Source organism: Ambystoma mexicanum, chromosome 8 (genome assembly GCF_040938575.1).
Source record: "Ambystoma mexicanum isolate Mex_15411 chromosome 8, UKY_AmexF1_1, whole genome shotgun sequence".
NCBI lineage: Eukaryota > Metazoa > Chordata > Amphibia > Caudata > Ambystomatidae > Ambystoma > Ambystoma mexicanum.
In genome coordinates, this window is record NC_090929.1 from 1,146,901,211 (window position 1) to 1,146,920,758 (window position 19,548).

General features: G+C 43.5%; 1 protein-coding gene across 4 annotated transcripts in view; it reads left to right on the forward strand.

Annotated features, from left to right (window-relative positions):
* Nucleotides 1-19,548, forward strand: part of RHOBTB1 (Rho related BTB domain containing 1) — a 760,683-nt gene that overhangs the window by 675,688 nt on the left and 65,447 nt on the right. For all 4 annotated transcript variants that reach the window (XM_069611207.1, XM_069611209.1, XM_069611206.1 and 1 more), the window contains one exon: nt 1,599-1,749. In XM_069611207.1, coding sequence (XP_069467308.1) covers nt 1,599-1,749 — 151 coding nt within the window. The remainder of the gene's footprint in view (nt 1-1,598; nt 1,750-19,548) is intronic.

Here is a 19,548-nt window from a genome sequence, read left to right on the forward strand (position 1 = left end):
TTGACATGCCTCTACCCTCCAGTTCGTACTCCGCACCCGCTGTGGGATCTAAATGTAGTCCTCACAGCGTTGTGCCATAAGCCTTTTGAACCCATGGCCACGGTGGACCTCAAGTACCTATCCTGGAAAGTGTCCTTTTTGGTCGCCACATCAGCAAGGCGGGTGAGTGAGCTCCAGGCCTTGTCGGTGGAGCATCCCTTCTTGGTTTTTTACAAGGATAAGGTAGTCCTACAGACGAATCCTGCTTTCCTGCCGAAGGTGGTAGCTGAATGCCATCTGACCCAGTCGATCTCCCTTCCGGTCTTTTTTCCAAACCCTACCTCAGAGGCAGAAAGGGTTCTGCATTGTCTCAGTGTCAGAAAGGCTCTTAAATTCTATCTGGACAGAACATCCGAGCTTAGGAGTTCTTCTCAACTATTTGTGACTTTTGGTAACCCTCGGGTAAGCAGGCGTCTAAGGCTGTGCTGAAGAACCTTTTTTAGTAAGGGGTATTTCCATCCACCCGTAGTTCCTGTTAGGAGTGCTTGGGAATCTCCCATAAGTATGGAGGAAAGGGGACGGGACATAGGACTAGTGACCGTAGTGACCACCTTACTCCTAGTCCATAGTCCCCTTTCCTCCATACGCCCGCTCGCCGTCCCCTCTAATAAGGTTCCTCTGTTATTGCTAATAGGTCTTTGACCTGGCGATAGAAATGGACTGATGGGCAGAGCCAAGGTGGGCGGGTTTACGGCCGCGTGCCGGGCCCCGCGCAAGAAAGAGAGGAAGGACACATTTTTAAAACCTTTTTTGGATGCTTTTTACAAAGTGCTCTGGTTGCGTCCCACAGGACGGAGAGATGTCCCATAAGTATGGAGAAAAGGGGACTATGGACTTAGGAGTAAGGTGGTCACTACGGGGAGTAACCTGGTTAAACTTGAATGGCATTAATGACTTTAAGAATGTTGATAATATATTGTATAAATCTTTCATCACTCGTTTTTTTGGATTGGATTGATTGTTTTTAGTCAAAAATAATGATGACATGTATCCTTAGATATTAAGGACGAATTCTTACATGAAACATTTTCATTAGAAATGAAATTTTTGTTTTATTGTGAAAGGTTTATTTAAACCATTTGACATTAATAATATCCTGGTAATGGTAAACGGCAACAATGATATTTTTCCTCTTCTGTCTGTGGCAAAAAAAACTTTGAGGGGAGGTGTTTGAGCGTTTTAATGTTTTTTGGGGAATTTATCCCCAAAAAAAATCCTGCGATTCATTGGAAATTGGATAAATGCAGCTGTGGGTGAAAATGGTTTGCAATTGTTTTAACTTTGTGGTTTTTCTACGGTCTTTTATTTTGACTCCTTTTTTTATACTAACAAGGTACTTTAGTAATTGTCTTTGTAGCTTTGTATAATTTAATGTCTTTAATGTAGCTCATGTGTAATGTTAACCTTTTCTGGTCGAAGCTGTGTTCAGCATAGTGCCAAATTCTACTTGGGTACGACTCAAGTGACGATATCCATGACCGTACTTGCAGATTACATTCATGTTCTTGCTATTTCACTTGTACATCTTTCTAATTTATGCTTGTGTTTCAATGTTCTAGGTTGTCCTCCCTACCACCAGCAAGTCCTCTATGCAGGCGATTCTGGATTATTTGTATACCAGACAGTTATCAGCAAACGCAGGATTGGACCCCCTTGAACTAATTGCTTTAGCTAACAGAATCTGCCTTCCACACCTGGTTGCCCTCACAGGTAAATGTGATACCTGAATGAGCATTTTGAAAATGTAATCTGTCATTTCCCTTGCCTTTCTGCTGTAGACGAGTGCATTATCTTGGAGAGAGGGGAGCTTTTAAAGCTTTCTTTATATGCTTTTCTTTTTCCACCAAAAACGATCTCTTCAAGAAACATTAGCTTAACCCTCCCACCAAATTATCTCCTTCATTATAAGTGGGCACACCATGTTAGTTTAACTTAGAACTGGGCATCATGTCCTTGGCATCAACGGCACTGAAAAGAATAAACATACTATTTCCAAAGGCTCGTAAATCACCAAGCTGTCCCTTCCTTACCTTGTTGGGACAACTACCATCTGGCAAGACTCCTGATTCCTTGAAAGTCTTGAACCGAACAAGGTTTGACACTATAGGATGGAGTCCTCATTGGGAAGATAATTTGCCAGTTCTGACCAGGAAATCAAGTGTCAAGATGGCCCAATGGGATTGGTGTGCCAACTATACCTACCCTTCTGCACTTGCCAGCTTCCATCCTGTTATTAACTTAAAGGAGAGTTCCGGGACTTTTTTTTTATTGTCCCTACGGGTCGGCCATGTGTTTGTAAGCATAAATCGGTAGATCGTAGGAAACTTTCCTATGGACCTTACCCGACTTTTCGCCCCTTATCGCACTCGAAATCAGCCTCCATTTTGTGATAATCCTATCATTCCGCCGCATCGACCTGGCTCACCTGCCTTTGCGGCACTAAATCAAATCCCCCGCCCCTGAAACAGACTTTATCAAAACATTCATATTCCCCGCCTCTATCCGTGACGTGACTGAGCTGCGTAGGCAAACGCGCCCAGGCGTCTTCTACGCGACTCCACACAGACCCCGGAAATCAACACAGATCAGCTCACAATACAGCGCGCCACAATTCGGAATATGAAACTGTACTTTGAAATCAAACCGCAAGATTGTACATTTGGCAAAGTACGTTTATTGGACATCAAATGTTTAGAGAATATTCAGCGATTTGCATTTTTATTTGCTCACGTTCCAAAAAGTTCGTATTGAGGAACGCGATGGTCCTTTGCTGTACACAGGGTCTTAGAGCATCTCACAATACAGCGCCACAATTCGGAATGTGAAACCGTGGTTTAAAAGCAAACGGCAAGATTGTACATTTGGCAAAGTACGTTTATTGGACATCAAATGTTTAGAGAATATTCAGCGATTTGCATTTTTCTTTGCTCTCGATCCAAATTAGTTCGTCTTGAGGGAAGCGATGTTCGTGTGCAGTACACAGGGTGTTGGTTTACGATAAAAATAAGCTCTTCGGTCGCACTGATAATCGCATGGCTGTTCCAACAACGAGGCACTAGGCCACCACAACGGTAGGTATGTTGCATCTAACCGTTAGTACCGCATAAGGGCATACTTGTACTTGGCGATCGTCCCATAAAATGGTCAGGGTGGTAACGTTGTTCACGCGGAGAAGCAACTGGCGGCTGTAGAAGCCGTCCGCCGGTGTCTGGTACTCGTGACACAGGCAGTAGTGAATGATGTACCTAAAAACATAAAAAATGAAATTAGTCTCACCATCAGATCCTTATTAAAATTATTCATTTCATAGCGAGGACAGCGCTACTGGGTGTACACAAGTGTTTAAAGGCGTGGCGAGGCATGGAGGGGGGGGGGAGTGGAGTACAAGGTAAGTAGCATAAAATAATAAATAAATAGGGCCAGCTGGTGGCAAGTGCAAGGTAAGTGCAGAACAAGTGCTGGGAAGGGGGGGCTGTAGGATACTGAGACAGTCCCCCAGTGCAGGGGTTGACAGGGAGGCAGTGCAGGTGGAGAGTGGAAGGGCCCAGGACTGAGGTCGCAGACAGTGGACCAGTTGTAGCAGGGGAGAGGGAGAGAGAAAGCAGAAGCAAAGAGGAAGGTTTTGAGGTGCTTCAGTAAAAGCAGATGTTTCTCCTCAAGATAGTGCGCGGTAGAAAACAATATGCCACATAGAACGAACAAGTACAACTGAACCCGTCTTTAAAGCCACTGTATAGTAATGAAATTGCGGTATAAACTCATCAAAAGTTACTTACATTATATTTGCATTTTCCATTGTGTCTCTGTGTAGGGCAGACCCGAAACACCACTCCTTCTTTGCCGACGTTACTTCTTCTAATGAACGTGGCTCATCGTTTCGTTTCTGAAATTTTATTCATTATCTTTTCTTAGTCTTTCAGGATGGTCCCGGCCTGTCAAGGTCAAATCACAATAGAACCTTATATTGGGTCGTGGGCCGTTCCGCCACCCGAGCAAAACATCAAAGCAGCTGACCTTCACTTTGAGCGAGCACACATTTCTAGTTAGCTGCAGTTAGTTTTAGGGACATCTTGTCTGCGTGCCTTTTTTTTTATTGTCCCTATGGGTCGGCCATGTTTTTGCAATACGGAAACATTCTATAATTTTTGTAAAAATGATTTATATTACTGTTTGGTTTAATTGCAATGGGCCTGCAACATGAGGAGACTCGAGAGAACAGACAATCAAATTACAATCATTTAAACCGTGATGTGTATTTCTCAATGAGCTCTGCTTTAGGTGGACATGGAACAGAGGCAATGTTGGGTGGCAATGCAGTTGTCCCCTGCATAGGTTCGTTCACCACTCCATGTATGTGCCTATCGAGGACATCTACGATAAGTCTCTCAATAAACTCATATTGCATATCCTCAAACACTGGTTTGATCACCCATTGTTTACTTCTTTTAGTGAAGGCCTTATTGTAGCGAAGCGTCCCTAAAGTTCCGGTCGTCCTACTTTGTTGACGGCCAACATTATGGTTATGTGCCAAGACCGCTAGAAGAGTCCGATTTTTCATGCCTTCCATGCCAAAATGCAATCTTTTGGGCCTGTACTTTAGGCACATATTGTGGAACACCTCCAAATCTCCTGTGTGGCAGAATTCCGTGAGTCCCCTCAAATCTCTTGTTATAGTTTTATCAAATACAATCTTTTCAATGGCCTTGTGAGTGGGTGATGAAGGAATCAACCACTTCTTCTTCCGTGCCTCCTCTGTGGACAAATGGCCATGTTCACATTTGTGGAAATGCTCATTTGTCGACCATCGATGTACGTTGCTACAGTGCAACATTACTGACCGCCATTTTTCCAGTAGAATTTCCAACGACCCTTCACATGTTTTTGAGCTCCACCAAAGATGGTTGCTGATTGACTTGGACCACTGTGAAATACCTTGCATATCTTTTTTTTTTCCTGCAGCCGACAATTTTTTATTGATTGTTTTTGCAAGATGCCATACGTCAAATTGGTGATTTATATTTTTGTACTCTTCTCTCATTGTCTTGGCAATTGAAACGTGTCTGTCCGTGGCTATCAGGTCGATCACCATTCCCCGCGATTGTAGTTCTTGCAATGATGCTACAAAGCCAACTTTCTCCATGGCCACTGAGGATGTACTTTGTGACACCTGCACGACCACCGAACTCACAATTTTCTTACTTTCCATGTCCTGAAAGTGGTAGGTGCAGTACTTGGCTGAAAATCCTGGGCTGTCGCACTGTCCATCACCGGCTAGCCTGAAGCGTTTGCCCGCGAATGTACTTTCCATTGACATTTTTTCCATTCTCCAAGCTTCGCTGATGGCTGGAAATAGATAATCGGTTTGGTATTTGTAGAACTGACTTTTCGCAATGAAATGGATTCCCACAAACTGAAAGAAATACTGTAACTTTTTAAAACTTGAACCACTAAAAAGTGCGGCCGCTGCACAAAGTAGATTGCCTGCTGGCAGTTGCCCCAGCATGGGTTGTGCAGACCATGCGAACGGATGATATTGTGTACAGGTGGCATGTATTTTAAGGTTAGTGCCTCGAATTGCACGAGTCACATTAATCAATGGCTCCCCACATACTTCCCCACCAACCGAATGCCCACATTTCATCATCATAATAATATCCATCAAACAGCTATCGAATACAATGAATTTGGCCTCTTTCCTTATACTGTCACTCTGCATCCCAGCTGGTTCGGCCTGTAACGTTGAGGACATGTCACTCGCATGAAAGGTACAATCTCTGATATCGTCTTCCGCTATGCTGAGTGATATTGATGGTGTTTCATTGTCGTCCACGTCATTCTCTTCCATTGCAACATCTGTTCCTTGTCCGGAGATGGGAGAAAAAAACAATGTCTTCAACTTTCGCGCGCTCTTATTTTTTGCGGGTGTGGATTCTGTGAATTGATCTCCGACTGCATCCAAACTACCAGGAGGACATTCACTATCAATGGCTGGTGGTGGTATAGCTCCGTTGTCAATCACTTCATATTCTTCCCATTGGCACGATGCATCTCCAGTCTCAAGTCCCTGCCAAAAGGTTTGACAAGCAACATCTCTCGTTCGCTTCACTGTCTGTGTAGATCTAGTTCTTACACCCACTCGCAACTAGAGGACAGATTAGAAAAGGGATGTTCAGTTTAAACACAACTTACAGTATTGAACTATTGACAGTGAAAGACAACATAATATAGTGAACAGGACACTAACCTTCTTTTGCTTTCTTTTCTTTGAAACTTTCTTGCCTCGAACTTCAACATCTGGACGCTGTTGCTCCGACTCGTGTGTGCATGTCTCCACTTCCTCTCGCGCTGCAACGACTATATTTTCATGATAAGCACATCCATCACTCACTGAGGCTCCATCGACTCCCTGAAACATAGAACTTTCATTAGTATGTATAATAATATTGAAAACACAAAATGTACTTGGGGACCAATACCCATACGTACATCTCAATAGCAAAACACGAATGAACGCATTGTGTAGAACATTCAAACGACAATAGTTCACGCATTGTTGATCTAGTTAGATTGAACTGTCAAGATCCATACCTCGGGCTCCGCATAGACTTCCATTGATGATATTATTGAAGATGACGCTTCAGCAACTCCCTGAAACACAGTAATTGCATTAGTATGCTTTTCTATTTTGTTAAAAAGAACATAAACTTTGAGCAGGCGTCAACGGCTCATCTAAATAGACCTGCACAAATGATCAGTTGTCTAAAATAAATAATGGATATGTAAATATGATTCGATTTGCTCGATCGTTGGAAGTGTCACCACCCAGAGATCTGCATCAACTACTAGGGGTGATGTTCTTGTAGAAGAAGCTCCGTCATCTCCCTGAAACATAGTACTTGCGTTAATAAAGAAGGAAGTATAGCGGATGTAATCACGTCATATGATTTCGCTTGATCGAACTGTCAGTATCCATACCTCGAAATGCATAAGAACATCAAGGGACGATGTAACTGCGGTGCACACTTCTGCAAGCTGTTGCGCCGACCCGTAACTGCATGCTCCCCCTTCTACTTGGACTAATGCTCCATCGACTCCCTGAAACATAGGACTTTCATTAGTAATGAACACAATATTGAAAAAAGAAGACAAATAGGAGGGCGACGACAGAAGGACATATCAATGGCTAAAAACGAAAGAAACATTGTGTGTAACAATCACGCTACAAGAATGCAAGATCTGATGATCTCCATCGATGGAACTGTCCGGAAACGTACCTCGAGCATCTGAGTGACATCTACGGTTGTCGTCAATGCGTTGGACTCCTCAGCATCTCCCTGAAAGACAGTACTTGCATTATTTTGGATAACAATAATTATAACTGAAAACAAAGACTAGAGGACGAGTACAAGGGTGTACCATTAGGTAAAATAATTACACGATCAATTAAAACTATTGATTTACATGCCTAAAACAAGTCAGTGTCAGAATAGCTAAGTAAGATTACCCGATAGGCGCTTGAAGTGGCTGATGACTGCAATAACGACACGGATGGAGAATCTTCCGCCTTCATATTGAGTGGATACATAAATGGGGAAATTATTGTTAGCTAATGCTACACACTACCGCAAGGCCGAGAGATAAATACGTAAACTTGACTCACCAGTGGAGGGATGTGGACGAATAGAGTGGGAATAGCGGTTGAGAGCAATTTTCGCCTCGCTCGCGGTGTTTTCTTCTTTATTAGCAATGATGTGGAGTACATGTCTGGGCTAAAGTGCCTGCTGCAGATGCGGTATCGATCACCCCTCTTGTCCGCAAAGACTTCTAGGACTCTACTTTCTAGCTCAGAGGCTGGATATCCGCAATATCGGACCCATTCTCTTATCTGATCTATTGTCTTAGGGAAAACATGCATTATAGTACCTTCAGATTTGTTATGGGTCTTCGAAGGGCAACCGCCAATGGAACAGGCAGGCATTATGGAAAGTTCTGAAAAGTAAAGATCAACAATTCTCTATGAATACCAATGTGTTAAAACAGTAAATGACACATAAAAGGTTCAATGCAAGGTCCGTTTTGGTTCTTGGAACTATACACGTTATTCACATGCGGATAAGTATTTCAATAACTTTCAAAAAATAGAAAAAGTAATTTGACTAAACTCAGAACATGTGACTAGTTCCTTGCATGTACTGTCGTGAACGAAAAGAAAACATGGATGCAATTTGATGACTACTAGCAAATAGATATAAATTAAAAAATTGGACGCAAAATGATTATGGTACATGGACTTACCTTGACGAACAAACAGTTAGATGCAGGGATCAGAGTAGTTTCTTGTCGTAGAACAAGGAGCAGTTCACAGGTTGCAAACTGACGAGTTTGCTCAAAGTGGTCACGGAAGTTCACAGAGACGAAGAGCAGATAACCAGCACCTTCACGGGTTGACTAGCAAAGCGCAAAGAAGTTCTCATTAGAAATATGAAGTGGGTTATAAAGAATTCGAACCAGGGGTGTGTTTGTGAATGAATGACGTGTATATGTCGTGGCATTATGTGGATTGCAGGGGGCCGTCCAGCGTGAGGGGGATGCTTGGCAGGAGACACGGGGTCTGGAGGTAGACATGGGAACAACAAACCCATGCTCTATAGACCACTTTGAAGTGTACATGGTCTTTGGCACCTCTTGGCCTTTATCGCTCCCTGACAGCTCCACTTGCCAGCAGCTCAAGTACCCCGGTGCGAACTGCCTTTGATAGGGCGGGGGGTGGATCGGGGCGGTGGTCGTGCAGACAAGACACAGGAAGACTCGTGAATGGAGACACACTTATGTGGATTGCAGGGGGCCGTCCAGCGTGAGGGGGATGCTTGGCAGGAGACACGGGGTCTGGAGGTAGACATGGGAACAACAAACCCATGCTCTATAGACCACTTTGAAGTGTACATGGTCTTTGGCACCTCTTGGCCTTTATCGCTCCCTGACAGCTCCACTTGCCAGCAGCTCAAGTACCCCGGTGCGAACTGCCTTTGATAAGGCGGGGGGTGGATCGGGGCGGTGGTCGTGCAGACAAGACCCGTTTGCCGCAGGGCCTCACCAAGGAGAGGCCATCTAACTGAATGTAAGAGGATGGCTGCAGGATCTACTACATGGAAGGCAGGGGGGTGAGTTTATAAATACCTCACCCTCCCAGGAGAATATACACTAGATTCATTTAAAAAATCAAAACCACCATTGTTAAAATATATGTTGGGCTTTATTTTAGATTTTAATTAAACATAAATAATAAACATTACACATTGTAAAGTTGAGGTTGCAGCACATCGAGGGAAAATCCGCGGTATTGTCCACTGTCACTGGGGAAATGTTGTCTAATGGCAAGTACCGCACAGGCAGGTATTACTCTCCGAACGCGGTGTCCGAGCCTCCCGTGAAGCCACCAAGTGAAGCAACGATAGGCCACCAGCCTGTACCACCTGTGAAAAAAAAAGATGCAAACTGTATTAAACTGACCAAACTTTCTTATCAATGTCGATTCAGGTAACACATGTCATTTTCCTTAGAAAAAAATTATATCTAGAAAATGCACTATATGGAACCAATTTACATGCGTTCCAATGATATGTAAATGTAATTTTATATGTGGGAGACGACCATGAAATAGTGGTGGCATCACTGACATCACAAACAGAGTATACTTACTCGTTACTCGGATTACGCGGACGAACAGTGCCACGAAGTTCGTGCATAAGCACCATCATCATCCTCAACACTGTCCGTGAGAGGCAGGCTTCCCTGAACTCTGGCAGCTCGGTGATGCATTGCGGACTTTGCTCGCCTTCCTGCTGACTTTGCTCGCTTTCCGAAATGTAGGCCAAGCACCCGGAATTTTCACGGCAGCAGCAGTTCTCCTCCTCAGTTGGCATTAGCTCGCACCGATTGCACGTGCACCAGGTGGAGACGCCGTCCATGCGACATGGTCCAGGCTCTTCATCCGTTGACTGGTCCTCCCAACTGCCGTCCGAATCCCCATCGTTTTCGCGTGCTTGCCTTTCCAGTAGTTCTTCCTCGGTGTACTCGGGCTCGTACATATACGGCATTATTGTGGCCATTGTGCGGTAAAGATAGTAAAATAATTTATAGCGGTGGTACTGGTATCTGTTCACACGGGCTACAAGCGGCGAAGGTAGCTGACCAGAGCACTGAAACGAGTCACAGAATACTCAAAGTAACACAGAGAGAGGAATGGAATCGAAAATCTGCTGCTGTATGTTGTGAAACGGTCTGTTTATACTTATTGGGGAAAGAGGCGTCCTGCCATTTCCATGGCAACACGTCAATAGCTGAGGCGCAGCGATTGTTGACACGAGACGTGCTTGAAATGGGCAGTACGCGTCTGCTGATGTCAGGCTCAGGGGCGGGGGATTTGATTTAGTGCCGCAAAGGCAGGTGAGCCAGGTCGATGCGGCGGAATGATAGGATTATCACAAAATGGAGGCTGATTTCGAGTGCGATAAGGGGCGAAAAGTCGGGTAAGGTCCATAGGAAAGTTTCCTACGATCTACCGATTTATGCTTACAAACACATGGCCGACCCGTAGGGACAATAAAAAAAAAGTCCCGGAACTCTCCTTTAATGTCTCATAGTTTTATGACCGCCCAGGCTTATATTGAACTGTCCCCTTCTCCTGAGCAGGTTTGTCCTCCTGCTGCGTATCGGCAAAATACCACTACTTACCACCATCGGTCCAGAATTAGGCATCCCGAAAGAAAAGGGAATCTGCCGATCATGTGGGGATCATGGGTAAATTTGAGACTGCACAACACATTCTGACCGACTCCTCCTGGCTTTGTCTAATCTCTGGGCACAAAACCATGCACATAGCCTTATTTAGCATCTGGAAGATCATCTTAAGGATGGGCAAAGTTGGGAATAATGTCCCGAGCTCAAAGTAGCTTTTGTGATGTTTGCTGCTATGTCTAAACAATGTCTACATTTCAATATTGCACCTTTAATATTAATAATATTGCACCTTTGCACAATCCACCAGATCCCAAAAGGGACTCTGCCTATGTTCCAGTCTTAAAGTTTTAATGTGATTGTGATTAAATGGTACTCGAAATAGATTAGTACTCGTTTTCGAACATGCAAATGAAATGAACATACACAGTTTGTAATATTTGGTCGAATAATTGTATGTACCTATCGATTTATCTAATCATGTGCAATCAGATATGACTGAAATTGTAATTCTGTGAGTGTGCTGATAAAGCCCTTTGAGCTATAAACATAACAATAAATACATAAAATGAATAACTTCTTAACAGCTGTGCAGTTTGTAACTCAGATGCACGTTCAGTCTATGACTCATGAAAATTTGGCTGCACCGGAAAAGCCATTGCTTGGGTGTATTCATGGCAGCAGAGTGTATCTTTAGATTGTTTAGTGTCAAGTTATCAAGTTTAGTGTAAGTTTGATCGGGAGTATACTTTACAAAGATGGACTAGGGGAAATCTAAAAGCCCCACCTTGTTTAAAAAACAAAACTAAATCTTTGTATTCTCTTACAAGACATTACAATGTCTCTCTACATGCACCCATTTATTCTGGATTCCAGCCAGCTTTTAGACTCACAAACATATCATAAAAAACGATAAACTAGACTCATGTATCAACAGTCAAAACAATGTCACGATTCGTTATTGTAACTCCTTGGTCTGTTTCCCATTAGTTTGCTTCATGTTAGGAGCTTTCACCTGAAAGGTTTCCCCTCTAATGGCATTCACAGGCACTTCTTTAGTTTGTAAAGTTGAATACATCATAATAATTTGTACAATGATTAAATCATTTTCAAACAGGAAATCGCATCAGAAAGACGACACAGAGACACAGAGGTTCGATCCCCAGGTCCGCGCTTGGAGACCTCTGGGTATTAAGCGTGTTATAAGTAACCTATCATATCCCTCTACCCCTTTATTGCATGCCATACATCTGCATTTGGTAGCTCATTAAATCATATTATTTTCTGTTACATATGTATGATGCTGCCACTGTGGATTCCATTCTGTGGATCCAACATGTGACTTTGTATCAGAAGGTTACCACATCTTTTCAGCATAGTGTATTTTGCCTCACATTACATCAATTTTTGCCTTGGCTGTTTGAGCAGCGTGTCTACACTGCCTGAACAAGAATACTTAATGTGGTGTGAAAAAAATGCTACCCTGCAAGTAAACGACAAGATGATTTCGTCCACAGGGAGTTGTTTTGTAATGCACCCACCTTGGCATGTAAAATACATATTTAGAGCTTTGTATATTCTTTGAAATGCCATGAATGTGAAACCTGAGACTGTTTTTTGTGGCATGAAGTGCATGTTTGCCATCATAATACAGAATTAAATATTTACAAATGGATGGTCATAAAAGCGTTCGTTTTTTATATGTAGATGCCTGGCAATGTGGGGATGGTTTGACCATCTTCGGCTAATGCTGTCCAAATGTATGTGATCTTGGGAGCTGTACTACCTCCAAGATAGGCTGTATGAGAGCTTACAGTGGCTTGGTCTTTGCCCTATCTGAAAGAGAGTCTGTAAGCAAAGACATGTAAGAGTATTCCAACTCTATTCACATACAGCTAGGACCAGTGTGATTCTGGTCATCTGTTTCCAGTTGGTTCTTTATTGGATTGTGTAGCAGGCACACTTTCATAGGTGTCGCAGTAGTTATGCAGGTCTCCGTCTAGTTCAGTGAAAATCATGTGATGTGCGTGGGTAGCAGGCACCTTTAGGACTTTTATAAATTGCTTGTGGTTTGTATTTTTTTGGTGGCTGCTATTTTGTTATGGTGGGTCACTTTCAACTTCTTTTCATAGTGAATACTATTGTTTCAGGCTAGGGCCGGAGCTGAAAGGATGAGATGGTTGATTTTGCAAATGCTGATTAGAGGGTTGAAGGTGGACAGTGTACAGAAATCAAATCAATAGTCCATCATTTGGATGAATAAAACATGTAGTGACAAGCCCTGCCCACCCCCTAAATGTCCTACCTTGGTTAGAACTACTTTGTGATCCTAAATGTCCTACCTTGGTTAGAACTATTTTGTGACTGGAAGGACACAATATTCTTCAAGTTGATCTTCTCTGTAATGAGGAAAAAGATCATTTAATGGATTTTCAAATCTACACCGGCTTGCATGGAGTCATTGAAGGGCTGCACTTAGGAGAATTATCTAGTTTCTAGCTTAATGTCCTAAACCTTTGTAGCCTCAATTGCCTGAACTCTGCCGCCTATTCCTTTGCACATGTGCATCTACCTGAGAACAATGTTCTTTGTCTAGGCCATAGTGTTCTCTCAAGTATATTTCTGGTCCATTAACCGCTGTGGAGAATTTTATGTTTTCTGTACTGCTTTAATATTTTGATATTGTGATTGTTGACATTATGTTGGGCTGGTAGGTCAGAATGGTTTGTGGCATTCCAAAGAAAATGTTTAACACCTTTTAACTAGCAACAGTCCTGTGGGAAACCGTCACTGCCCAGCATGTGGCCACTGTGGTTTATAGCTAACAGAAATACATGCCCATGTAGCTTGGCTAAATTTACATGGGCCAGGATGGAGAATGGGGTTAGTGATACTCTGGGGACAAGGGAAAGCTGCTATGCTATGCAATGCAATTCAATGCAATGCAATGCTGGACTCTAGCAGCAGAATATAGAGGATCGCCCAGAGCTTCTCTTGTCTTCCCATTGCTCAGGCTTACCATATTCCATCCTCATCTCGGGGAAAAGTAATGAATGAGCCCAGACCCACGAATACCAGAATGACTGACACTTTGGAGATGCATCCCGAAAGTATGCTTGCAGGACTACGTGCTTACTGCCTTTAGAATGAAAATGTGCCTCAATGCCAAAAGAAGGAATGCCTGGTCCCTGCAAACACCAATGGTATGCTGGCCACTGCTGGCACTCTGCAGGCCACCATCACAGAGTTTGGCAGCCGTCATGACAGGGCCTCCTGACTCCAAGATGGCGACCAGTCCTTTTAAGGTCTTGGCCCACAGCCGCAAATATAAATGAGAAATCAGCCAAATAATGAGACACTGGAAACCTACGGACCAGTTTTGGAGAGACACCTTGGGAAAGGCAGGATTATGAGACGGGAGCCATTCCTGTGAACCCAGTAGAGTGGCAGAAGGGCCCCATTAAGGCGAAGGAACGCACAGTGAGAATAGTATAGCAAGAGCGGAAGCGCAAGAGCGGAAAGGTAGAAGGGGAGTAGCCAGGAAAAGTAGCAATTGAAGGAGGCAGAGTATGCAAAAGATGAGAAGGAACAGCAATTTGGAGCTGGAGAAGGTAGAGAGGATAAACCAGCATTGGCAGCGCCAATAGTTTTGGCGTTTGAAGCGGTGTCACAAACTGTGCTCTGCTAAACACAGGTGTCTGCTTCCAAACTTACATAGTGCTAGTGTGTATGGTATGTAATTAAATCATAAGAGCCAAAAGGAATTGTTTAAGTGGAAAGTACTTCCTCCTAGTGCTGGCTTTCAGATTCAGTAGTTAAGAGACCTTTCATTTGAAATATATGGCGAGTGATTCAACAAACATGAACACCATAATAGGACTATTTCTAAGAAAGACCGTTCTAGATATTGGCTCAGTGGAACAATACGATAGGTTTCACCTGCTCAATGTGGTTCTGGGATCCATGCATAAAATGGGGCACCACCCAGTACATTCTTTCTTGTGCAATATAGTCTTTGAAGAATGCACAGCTCTTGGAGCAGAGCACTGTCCTTTGCTCTGTACTCCTCATTTGAAGTTCTGTTAGGAGGTGTCACGTAGCACTTCCGCCAGCATAGAAGGTGTACACTGTATTGTATAATTCAATCAGTGGGCACTTTTTCCTCTAGTTTGGAGCGCATATCCCTATGCCCCTGAGAGATCCCTACGCTTTCTGCGCTACGACCAGGTTTGCGTAACGACACCTAAAAACGGCACCCTCCAACTGTATAGTGTGAACTTCCTCCATTCCCCAGAGTTATGCATAATGGTAGTGATGGATTGGTATACCAAGGAGTTTAATGTGCTGATGATAGCACCACGTACCTGGGCCAGAGAGAGAGTAAAATCCTACAGGAGCCCCGGTTGTAACTATGCCATAGGAAGTTAAATGACTGGGCAGTGTTTTGTTCTGCTACTAGGAGTCCCTCTTTTGCAATTTACTGTTAAACAGGACAGAGGTGATGCTAGAGGCTCTATACTTAAAATACATAATTATATTTAGAAGCCTTGAGCAGCTGAGCACAGAAAGGAAACAAAAGGTGTAGTCTCAAGAGGATATCTCGGGGGCAGTATGCTCGCCTTGGAAGCAAGGCCACACGCAGCAACACATGTTCGATCCCCGGGTCCGCACTTAGAAACCTCTGGGAATTAAGCACGTTATAAATAACCCATCATATCCGTTTCCTTTACTATTTCTAGCGAATGCTGTCCTTCAATGTAAACAAACACGTTTTCTTAACTGCGCTGTTGAAACATTTGCCCTTCATTGCCAAAGGATGTGCTCCTGTGCTGGCCTCGAAGTAATTGACGGGGCTCAGTAAAATGTGAAGTAGGCTTCTTTTGGAATGTAGCAATAAAACTCTCTGGGATATTTGCACTCCAACATCTGTTTGCATGCAAAAGAAATGTAAAGCCTCATCATATTATGGGTACCTTATGAAAAAGTCATGTATCTGCTGTAATGTATCCAATGATGTCATCACTCCTTTCCCAGAGGTATCCTCTCCTCATGGGGCCACAGGATGGCAGCCACTAACGGATCCTGACCCTGGGGACAGCTATTTGAGAGAGGACCACATGGGGGAGGCGACCCTCAGGAGAGTGGAGTAATATCATTTGGCGAGATATGGTATCCCCCATTCCCTTTAGGGGACACCCCTTCAGTACCTCAGGCCCTCGTGGCATATTGTGGTAGTAACCCTCCATATTCTACAACTATTAGTCATGGAACTTTTAAACATCATGTACCTACATTAGTAGCAAAGACTGGCATGAGGTAGAGAGCAACCAGAATGAAGATTTCTCAGCTAGACCAAAGTGAGCGGTGTAGCTGTTGGAGAAATGATTGGCTCCAAATGGCTCCCTTCAGTAATGCAGGAGTTCAAATATGGAGCCGTGGAGAACTGATGGGAGATCGGACTGGCTAGTCAATGCTGGGGAAGCTAAGCTGTCAGGTGGACACATGAACGAAAAAGTGGCATAGAGAAAGAGGAAGGCGGTGTCTGGATCGGAGACTTATTGCAGGAGAGATGCCAAAGTGGAACGTGAGACAAAGGAGCTTTGTGGCGGTAAGAGAAGCCCAGATAGATGCAGACGCTAGCAGCTGCAGAGACACGGCACCCGAACTGGAGAAGGGAGAATGAAGGCTTAGAAGGATGCAACCGGGTCGGAAAAGCCAAGGGAGCCGTCCCAAAGCCGGTGAGTCCACAGTGGAAGGTCGGGGCCCTGGGAGGGAGCTGGAGAAAGCAGTCTTGGTCCCTAAAGTGGAACAGGGGGCACATTCCCAGTGGCTTAAATCACAAACTGAGTTGCATAGTCCCTGTGTTTGGGGCAGATAAAAATACCCCAAAGTCAAAAGGAACCTGGGGGAAAAGCATATACTCTTAGATCTTGAAAGTGAATGAACATATGAGAGAACCTGGCAGGAGAGTAAACCAGGTGTTTTGTGAGTCAGTCTTCCGAAGACGATTCATACCCTTTGGATTTTGAATTGCATTTGTGGTATTGTGAAAAGAGAATCCCAAGGAAAATTCATGCCTTTAGGATTTCTAATTGCGTTTGTTTGTTTTGTTTGTTTGTTTGGTTATTTATTTATATAGCGCGCTACACGCTAAGGTATCAAGGCGCATTACAGGTAGCTTTGTTACAGATACATACATGGATACATAGCAGATAATGCAGCCATACAATAAATTCAACAGAGTACAGTTACCACATGGAGTCAGGCAGTTATAGAAAAATTCTGCAGACTAGATGGTAAGTACATTACACAGACATGTCAAACGAAAGACAGCAATCTGGAATGAAATACAGAGAGATTAAAGATCGTTCATAACTAACAAGTTTTTAGTGTTTGTACTGAAGCTTTAGAAGGTCTGATCAGTTTGTAAATGAAGATGGAGGGCATTCCAGAATGAAGCGGCCTGCACAGGGAAGCTGTTACCGCCGGCTTTCTTTAGATTCAATCTTGGAGCTAAGATGCAGTATGAGTTAGCTGACCTTGTGGGCCGTGAAGAGGTTTTTTTGATGATTTCCTCTCTTAGGTATTGCGGGGCAGTGTTATTGAGGCACTTCTGAGTGATGGAGACTATTTTTAATTGGATCCTATCCTTGATGGAGAGCAATTTGTGCTGTCTTCTAACTTCCGAAATATGTTCTCTCCTCGGGATGCTAAGTGCTGTTCTCAGAGCGTTATTTTGTAATATTTGGAGTTTGTACGTAATGTGGTTGCTAGCACCTGCATAGAGGGTGTGGCAGTAATTGAGTTTAGATAGTAGATAGGCTCTCGATAGTGTGATGCAGCTTTTGGTGGAAAGGTAGGGTTTGCAATCATGGATCAACTTGCACATGTAAGCTGAGGCAGTTGCATTAACTTGTTTCTGCATTCGCATGGTAGAATCCTAGTAAAAGCCTAACGTTTTAGTTTCCTTGGCAACTTTGATTGCAATACCATCGATACTGAAAGATGAGTATTGCTCATCAAGTTTGAGTTTAACCTGGGCTCCTAGGATCCATTTCACGGTTTTATCATCATTCAGGCAGAGGCTGTGGGCTGCCATCTATGCCTGAATGATTCAGTACATTTTATTGACCAAGGCAAGGTTTATGTTATAATTGCCCTATAAGGGTATGTGTAGCTGAGTGTCATCTGCATAGTTGGTGTGGATGACACCTAGGTAATCCAGCTCTTCGAACAGAGGCTTAGTAAATATGTTCTACATGGTCGGTGAGACGCTGGAGCCTTGTGAAACTCCATATGTAATAGTTGTTGGGTCAGCATCAGTGCAGGGAGAAAAGACTCTCATTGACCTGTTGCTGAGAAAGGATTGGATCCAGTCTGAGGCATCTTTGGAGAAATTAGCCGCCGATGACGGGTGTTTGCATAGAATTTTATGGTACACCAAGTCAAACGCAGCGGACAAGTCTAGAAGTAGAAGTAAGGCACATTGGCCTGTTATCTTTGATTTGTTCTATTTGCAATTTCAAATCTATCAAGGCAGTTTCTGTGCCGTGAAGTGGTTTAAAGGCGGATTGTCTTAGTCCTAGGAGATTGTTGGTCTCACGGTACCGCTGAATTTGGAGGTATGCGGCTTTATCTATTATTTTGAGTAAGAAAGGGACCGTGGTGATGGGCCTGTAATTAGTTGGGATGGATGGGTCCAATGTCGCTTTCTTTAACAGTGGTAGGACCCATGCATCTTTTAAGTTTGTAGGTACCTTGCAGGAGCGGAATGAGGCATTTAATAATTTGGTGATAAATGGAGCCAGGTCTCTAGAGGCTTCTTTAATTATTTGGGCTGGACATATATCTCCTTGGCATCTTGAAGGTTTGAGCAATGCTATTATCTTTTACACCTCTAAGGTAGTAGCTTGTGTGAATTTGAATTCTTGAGGCAGGTTAATGGGGAGTTTTTGCGGTTTCTGGTAAGTTAAGTCTTTTAGTAGCTATATTATTTTGTAGTGTGTCAATTTTGCTGGATAAAGCATTTTGAATGTTTATGCACCATGCTTTATCGTTGGGGCACGAGTCGTCTTTAGGAGTGGGTGATTCCATTTCCTTAAGGATCACAAAAAGTTCCTTCGTGTTGGAGCTAGCTTTATGGATCCTTTCATTGTAGGTTTCGCGTTGGGTTTGGAGTATTTCAGCTTTATATTTGGAAGAGATATCATTCACTTTATCTTTGTTTTCTTTAGGAGGTTCATTTTTCCGTATCGTTTCCAGTTCTCTTTTCTCTAATCTCAAAGCTTTTAGCTGGGGTGTAAACCAGGTATTAAGGTGGGCTTTCGGTTTGCTTTTTCTCACTTTAAGTGGGGCAATCGTGTCAAATGCTTGGGCAATAGAAGTGTTATATAAGTCTACTAGTTCAGTGGGGTTTAGTAAGTTACATGACGAGTTCAGGGTGGGGATCAGAAGAGGCAGAAGTTTTTCAGTAGTAATATTCCTTTTATTCCTTCTGAGGAGTGGCAGAGCTATCAGGTTAGGCTTGATATCTACTTGGTTAGCCGGAATAGTGAAGGAAGCGAGATAGTGGTCAGTCCATGTCTGTGGATCAATGGATGTGATTGAAGTTTTGCAGTTAATGTCTGCTACCCAGTCAAGTATTCTTCCCTTCCCGTGGGTAGGTTGGTTGACTCTTTGCAAGAGGCCTAATTCAGTTAAGGCATCAGCAAGTACTTTTGCTGATCGGTCGTTAGGGTCCTGGTAACCCAGGTTAAAGTCGCTTAGCAACAG